The sequence below is a fragment of the Biomphalaria glabrata genome, chromosome 1 (genome assembly GCF_947242115.1).
Source record: "Biomphalaria glabrata chromosome 1, xgBioGlab47.1, whole genome shotgun sequence".
Taxonomy (NCBI): domain Eukaryota; kingdom Metazoa; phylum Mollusca; class Gastropoda; family Planorbidae; genus Biomphalaria; species Biomphalaria glabrata.
This window is the reverse complement of record NC_074711.1, coordinates 54,028,266-54,036,170: the sequence shown is the minus strand read 5'-3', so window position 1 is coordinate 54,036,170 and position 7,905 is coordinate 54,028,266. Positions and strand designations below refer to the sequence as shown.

The following is a 7,905-nucleotide window of genomic DNA, read 5'->3' as shown; positions in this document are numbered from 1 at the left end:
GGCCAAAGGGCACCAAGATGAGTACCAGGAAAAGAAGAAGAGGCAGCCAGAGAAAACATAAAAGAATGACCTGTCTTTGAAAGAGATTCTATCTAAGGCATTAGTCAGAGAGGAATGGAGAAAGACAGTCGACAGATAATGTGTGGTGCCCCAACAGTTCAACTGGCTAAGGGATATGTGATGGTGATCGTGGCTGTGTTTCTTTAAAAAAAAATACAATTAAATACATTTTCTAAAATGTGATCAACAAATCTTTAAGTTTATATTCCTATTCAGGAACAAACTGCTGCCACCACATCAGACCTGCAGTCTCAGCACAAAGAAATAAAACTACAACCTCTCTGCTTGTATTTGATGTGTTTTATTAGCTGGGTAAGTCTAAATAACAAAACATGTTTACCGTATAAACTGTTCACATGTATATCAAAACAATTGAGAATAATACTGACTGGGTAGAAATACGTCTATATATCACAATAGAATGGGGACATTTCTTTCTGTATAAATCATAGGGAAATAAAATAGTACTAAATAAATAAAACAGCACTATAGTTCATTTAAAGCTCGAAGTAAACATTTAAAAAAAACTCGTTTATTGGATATTTTCATGTTCAACTAACACTGTCTGAAATGCTAAATTTAAAGCCACTGTTTCCAAATAAATAATAAAAAAAATAATTAAGCTTTTATTGAAAAGTATCTTCGCATCAAATCTCGTTCATCTTCCATTTTGATTTTTAGGTTTTCAGTCATAGAGTTAAAGGTTAATGCCTCCCCCGTGTTAAAATTAGTTTATGCAATCAACGGAAGTGCTAAAAAAAATTGACAAAATTATCCAATACCTAGACCACAGTTTATCTACACTTCCTTCCATTTGTAACTAGACCACAGTTTATCTACACTTCCTTCCATTTGTAACTAGACCACAGTTTATCTACACTTCCTTCCATGTGTAACTAGACCACAGTTTATCTACACTTCCTTCCAGCTGTAACTAGACCACAGTTTATCTACACTTCCTTCCAGCTGTAACTAGACCACAGTTTATCTACACTTCCTTCCAGCTGTAACTAGACCACAGTTTATCTACACTTCCTTCCATGTGTAACTAGACCACAGTTTATCTACACTTCCTTCCATGTGTAACTAGACCACAGTTTATCTACACTTCCTTCCATGTGTAACTAGACCACAGTTTATCTACACTTCCTTCCATGTGTAACTAGACCACAGTTTATCTACACTTCCTTCCATGTGTAACTAGACCACAGTTTATCTACACTTCCTTCCATGTGTAACTAGACCACAGTTTATCTACACTTCCTTCCATGTGTAACTAGACCACAGTTTATCTACACTTCCTTCCATGTGTACACCGGAAACACCAAAACGCTGGCTATTTATAGTTTTTCTGCCATGTATGAAAATATCCAATAAAAAAATGTAAAACAAAAAAAAAAAAACTACATGAAAATAATGTTCAGAAATAGAAGACACAGTTACACGTCTGTTTATAATGAAAAATGTTCATACGAACAGGAAAGTGTTTGGTTTAAATGAATATTATTAATTTACATTATAAGAATAAATGCAACACCAACATTGGAAGTTAGCTACTAGATGTCTGTACAATTACATCCACAATAATGTGATCAAAATATAACATGCAGCATTCATAACATTAGAATGGAAGATTACATTTTGAAGTTAAAACAAACATTTCTCGTTTATTATTTAAAAAAAAAGAATAACTTTGATTTAAAAAAAATAAGAACTGGGTATACAATCTCAGAATAAAAAGACTATGTGTAGAATAGAAAACATGAAATACAATAAGCGCTGACCAAACGTTCGAAGTATGACCCAATGGTTTATACAAATAGCAAACAATAGATAGACCAACGGACATTTATCATTACATCATGTAATATACATTTTTAATTTCTTATAGCTTAACAAATGTAATAATTAGATACATAAGTTTACATCTAGTGGACACGTTCTCTAGACTACAACAAAATATTTCTTTGAGTATTTCTGTATATTTCCAAATCTAGCCTAGGTTATAAAGGTCATACAAAATTTGGTACTAAATATCCCAGTCAATCAAAATGTTGAAAAGGAACATAACATTTAAAATTCTACTTCATCGTTGCCTGGCAACATACATTGTTTACATTAACAGAAATCAAATGAGGATAAATCTAAAAATCATCAAAGTAACACAATTTCTGCTGACACCTTATTTATTTAGAATCAAAATGTTAAAGATAAACAAATGAACTGTTTCATTAAAATTATCAGAATAACATTTTTCACTTTAAGATAAAATACCAAATCATATTTAGGGAGCAGCTTTAAATTTACATTAGGCTTGCATTTCCATTTTTTTCCTCCAGGAAACAGAAGACAAATTAAAGCAATAAAGCGAAATCATTACTAAATCGTTTTGTTTTTTCATTGCATTAATTTTTTTAAATCTATTCTTACTATGGCACTATGTATGGATGATGGCCTTTAAAAAACCCGCTAAATTAAAATTATTGATTTTGACAACTTTTGCACATTTTCATTAAAATCTAAATAAAATTGATTAGAGCGTAGTTCTAATTAAGCAGTAAGGCGGTTATTTGATCCCAACACTGGGCCATTTTTGTTTCTTAATTTTTGTTTAATCCTACGAAAAGGAAAATTGAAAATCAAGGTAAAAAAAAAAACGTTTTACATTTTAAATTGAATGTGTTGTGATATTTATTATTTATTTCTATTAATTAGCATTGTTACAATATTATGTCAAAAAATGTGAATACTTAGTCTAATAATTTATTTGAGCATAAAGAAGACATTAATTTAAACATAAATTCAGATCTCAAGATTCCTAAATTCACTTAATTCAACTTATACCACCACATTTGTTAAGTATGATTTCTTTCCTTTGTTAAAGATACCAAACAAAATTCTTAATTGCTAATAATTAACTAATTGTTTTTTTTTTTATTAATTCTTGTGTTCAGGGCCAGTCCTACAGACTGCGAAATGGATTGCGCGGGGCCTATTCTGGGTTGTGATAAGGATATTAAGTGAAAATTAAGATTTTGTATTAGAAAAATAAATTCGTCTTTTGCATTTTATTCATACTTGACTAAGTACAAAATCACTGTCAAATTAACTTTACGAGCCATCTACAGTAGATAGAAGTTTTCCAACAAAAAGCCGATAAACATTCAGATCTGCCTTTTAGTTTTAGGCCTACTATCGACTAGCAAAATATCGCTTTTGTTGTTTTTTTAAGAGGTCGAGATAGATTTAGATCTATATTTGTAGGCCAGTGACTATTAAAGTAAATTAAGAATTTGAATTTCTTGTTTTTGGTTAAAATTCGCCTTATTGTTACATTTTTATTAAATGAAAGCTGACTGCCGTTTTTCATTCTTTACATTTTCCATATTGAATGACACCTAGATATGACAATTTTGTCTGTTTTTAAAGAGATTTGCATCAGTTTTCAGAAGATTTTAATAATTTCAGGAGATTTTTATGACTTTTTCATATATTTTACAATGTCAGAAAAATTTCAGAAACCCTTTATTAATAAGTTAAAATGGTTTATTTTAATAATTTACACCTAGAATTCGCGCGGGGCCTACGAAAGTGCGGGGCTCCCTGCTTGTGCTGTTAGGTATAATAAATAATTGTGCGAAATTTCAGCTTAATCCGAGACTGGGTGCGGAAGAAATAACGTGTACAATCTTTTGACCAGACAGACAGAGTGAGTTGATATAAGCTTTGTAAAAAAAAAAATTATTGTTTTGTGACATTGGTAAAAAAAAAAAAAAATTCTAAATAGTCTTGCAAAGTCTTGTACATTGTGGTGCTCAGTTCCATTTGTTTCAGTACATTCTTATTTCAAGAACTCGAGATGAGAAAAAAAAAAAGGACTACAAAGATGTAATCGAATTGACTTGAATATTGTTTGGTCTATATAGGTCACTATTTGTTTAGTGAGGCCAACATTATAGCAACATAAATGTCCGCTACAAAGATAGCAATATGAAGTTCACGTGTTCAACTATTAAATAAAAAAAATATAAAACTCAAAGTGGATTTAAACTCTTAAGTTAAAAAAAAAATCGTTTATTGGAGATGTCAAGCTAAACTAAACAATGATAAGGGCGCTAAATTAAACAATGTCAAGGGCGTTAAATTGAATAGACACATGAGTTGGACTATTTCAAAACTGTAGTTCATATCACATCATTTGACACATAGCACATGAGTACACACACACACACAAAAAGAATTTAATTTAACAACAAAGCTGAATCTAATTATAGAAATACAAAGTCAGTAATACTGAAACTATGACAAAATGTCAGCAAGAATAAAACTACACTCGATCTCTCTCTCTATCACTAGCAGAACTAGTATCCATAATATAAACAACATTTTATTAACCATCTTTGTCAAAGATTTAGCCCCCAAATGAATGTTCGAAATTGTTTATTTTACATTAAATATTAAACATCACGCCATTATCTCATGTTATGATGTCGAATGTCAAAATGCAGGCCCCCTAAAGAGGTCAAGCCGGGCTCCTAAATGATGGCAAATTCCTAGCTAAGCTACTGGTCTGAGATGAATGTGTCTTTAGTAGATCTAGAAGACGACTTGTCTCTGTGGTTGAGATCCAATGAAGTTGCTTACTTACACTCCACCAGGCAATATTTTCTTACCTTAACTTTGTTGTCTGGATATTTAAAACCCAGGTCTAAGTTATTCTAATGTACTCAAGATTTAATATTATTATTATTGTAAAAAAAAAAAACAATATTTTTTTTTTCACTGGCCTGCCAGGTTGAGCTTCGTTAAGTGGAGACAATTTTAGTTCTCTTAACAGTGTCAGCTGAGGAATGTTCAGGTCTTCCCTCTGATGCCCTCTGACAGGTAACGAGACTCCTCTTAAGAATGTTTAGAGCCTCAATTGTGTCACTATCCACTCGGTTGATATAACAACAAGGTATTTCGTGATTTTAAATCAATTCAATAGTCCCTCGATATCCAAACTTATGTTTCCATATGTATTATTATTATTAAGATTAAGCTGTAATTAGACATTGTGTTGCAGGTTTAAAGTTGTATGCATGTGGATATCGCTTTCAGAAATTGTTTATCTATAGTAGACGCGAGTAATTAAACTATTATTTACACTCTAAAAATGTAATGGATTAACACCAAATAAAGTACATCTCAAGGTAGACTAGATTATCATCATGGCATACATTGATATTAAGATGAGATAACTAATGTAAGAGAGACTCGGGCCGACAGTTTCACAGATAAGAGATGTCAAGATTGAAAGTTAACATTTTCTCATAAATAATTTCATTATAATTCTATTTGTTCACCGTAGAAGGCCTATGAAAGTTTGCTGACACAATAAGTATTTTATAAGGCATTCATCACCAAGAATCTTATGAAAATAACATTTGGCCGACTTGTTCAATAACAATCAAAATGTGAAAAAAAACAACTCACATCCAATTGATGAGCAGCCTGCACCACAGATCACTAATGTAAACGAGATATAATTATGCTTTGATTACACCTGTATCGATGTAAAGAAATTAGTTTTTTTTAGTATATCTATCCATATGTTTTGGTTGATCAGTTTATTGATTCCAATGAAATAGTCCTGAAAGTTGAATTTGCTTACCTTGAAATTATTCACTCGACAAAGAGCCAGAGCTATTCCGATATCTTGGTAGTGAAAGCCTCTTTACATTCTAGGAACATTTTTATCCCATAGGCATTTTAGTTGAGCTACTCAGAAACACTTTGAGCACATAGAGACGTGTCGAAATCAGAAAGACCTAATTTCTAGCCAAATTTACGGTATCATCATGTCAAGCTGAGAGCAGGGTATGATCATGTCAAGCTGAGAGCAGGGTATGATCATGTCAAGCTGAGAGCAGGGTATCATCATGTCAAGCTGAGAGCAGGGTATGATCATGTCAAGCTGAGAGCAGGGTATGATCATGTCAAGCTGAGAGCAGGGTATGATCATGTCAAGCTGAGAGCAGGGTATCATCATGTCAAGCTGAGAGCAGGGTATGATCATGTCAAGCTGAGAGCAGGGTATCATCATGTCAAGCTGAGAGCAGGGTATCATCATGTCAAGCTGAGAGCAGGGTCTTATCGAACGAATGTTCATCGTCTTCGTCGTTTTCAGTTTCCAGCTCATCATCTTCGTTATCTAACACGTCATAAACATTTGAAGCCTGTCCATCCATCCCGTTAGTTGACGAGGGCACCTCACTGGACTGGGGGTCGTTTTTAGTGACATGACCTAGGCGAGTTCTTCCCGGGTCTTCCCCGTTCACAATGCCGGCCATAAATGCAATGTACGATATGGCTAAACGAAGGGTTTCAATTCTGGAAAGCCGTTTCTCGTAAGCGAAGGTGGGAATTCGTTGGCGGAGGTTATCAAAGGCCTCGTTCAAATTGTACATCCTGCGCCTTTCTCTCACGTTGGCGGCGCGCCGCTGAGCCATGGTTGGCGCCCGACGTTTTCTGTGGGTCTTATCTAGTCTGTTCTCCACCCCTCGCCTTAGTGGAAGCCTGCCGTCGGAAATTCCAACATTTTTGTCATAAGCGGAGTAAAGGTTACCGCCTCCAAACCAAACAAATGGATTGTCTCTATAACTGTCCTGCTGTGGCTGTTGATGGTGGGCGCTGCTGACGTCGCTGAGGGAGTCGTTGTAATCATAAAACTGTTGGTAGTAAGAGACAGGTTCCGGGTAGAGGTATGGCAAGGAAGAAGCGTTCAACCTTTCCTCGGTGCAATGAGCAGCGTCATGTCCTGGCTGCAGCGCGAAGCTGTTATACCCAACATCGCAGAAGTGGCTTCCACAATCTGGCGGTAAGTCCTGCACAGAAGGCATGAATCAAAACGTCTCCTTAAAACAAGTTACGACATGACCAGAACAACATGCAGAAGAAAAATGTCACAGAAGAACTAGTACAGTTCCAGTTGCCATCCTCACTTCATTGCTTGCCAAGCCACAGAAAGATTTCAAGAGGTTGAATTCTTCCCCCAACTCAACACCCCCCCCCCCTTTTTTTTTTATTTTTTCGTTGTCTCGGAGAAAATCGTTTGCCTCCTAATATGTCTGGAGGTCAGAGTTGGACGCCATTGACAAGCAGTCAATATGGATCCTCCTTCCTTATGCAAATGTCTTTCATCAAAATTGACTCTTGCTGAGTGAAAATTACTCCCAGGGTCGATGAGCGGCACAAAGAATTAAATTCTCCTCCGTTGTTTGGGTTTCTTTTTTCTTTCTTCAGTCTATGCCACAGCTTCCTACAGTGCCTGCCAACAACTTTTTTTTGTTTCTTTTCGCTTGTCTGAACGATCAGGTTTAATTAAAACTCCATCAGATTTGGTTGTGTCTCATTGGATCGGAGATTTCGATCTGGAACAAAAAATACATTTATCCGATTAACTGTAGTGTTGATAAAAAAAAAATAGAAACCGAAGTATAATGAACAAAACTCTACTAGATCAACATTGTTGAATGCAGCCAATATTTAAACATACAATATTGTTTGTTGGTGGGGTGGCGCATCTCATACATAGATAGCACCCACAAAGTCCATTAGCTGACGAACGGTCTCCATGTGGAGGAGACCGTAGAACGTAAAGCTGTTGCTTCGGAGCTGCAAGGCCAGTAACAGCTTGGCTACACCACGGTTCACTCCCTTGCACGTCATGCACTATATTTAGTTTGTTCATTTGAAGGCAGTAGATTTATTCAACTCTTGGCTCTCTGACAACGTAACACAGAGTAACCAAAAGAGTAACAGTTGGTTTCGTTGGTTTTTTTGTTCATCATGCTGGTTGGATTG

General features: G+C 35.0%; 1 protein-coding gene across 1 annotated transcript; it reads right to left on the bottom strand.

Annotated features, from left to right (window-relative positions):
* Positions 1 to 4,118: 4,118 nt before the first annotated feature.
* On the bottom strand, positions 4,119 to 7,702 carry LOC106070060 (pancreas transcription factor 1 subunit alpha-like). The gene has a single exon (XM_013229886.2). The coding sequence runs from the start codon at positions 6,939 to 6,941 to the stop codon at positions 6,174 to 6,176; it is 768 nt and encodes a 255-aa protein (XP_013085340.1). The 5' UTR covers positions 6,942 to 7,702; the 3' UTR covers positions 4,119 to 6,173.
* Positions 7,703 to 7,905: the final 203 nt, after the last annotated feature.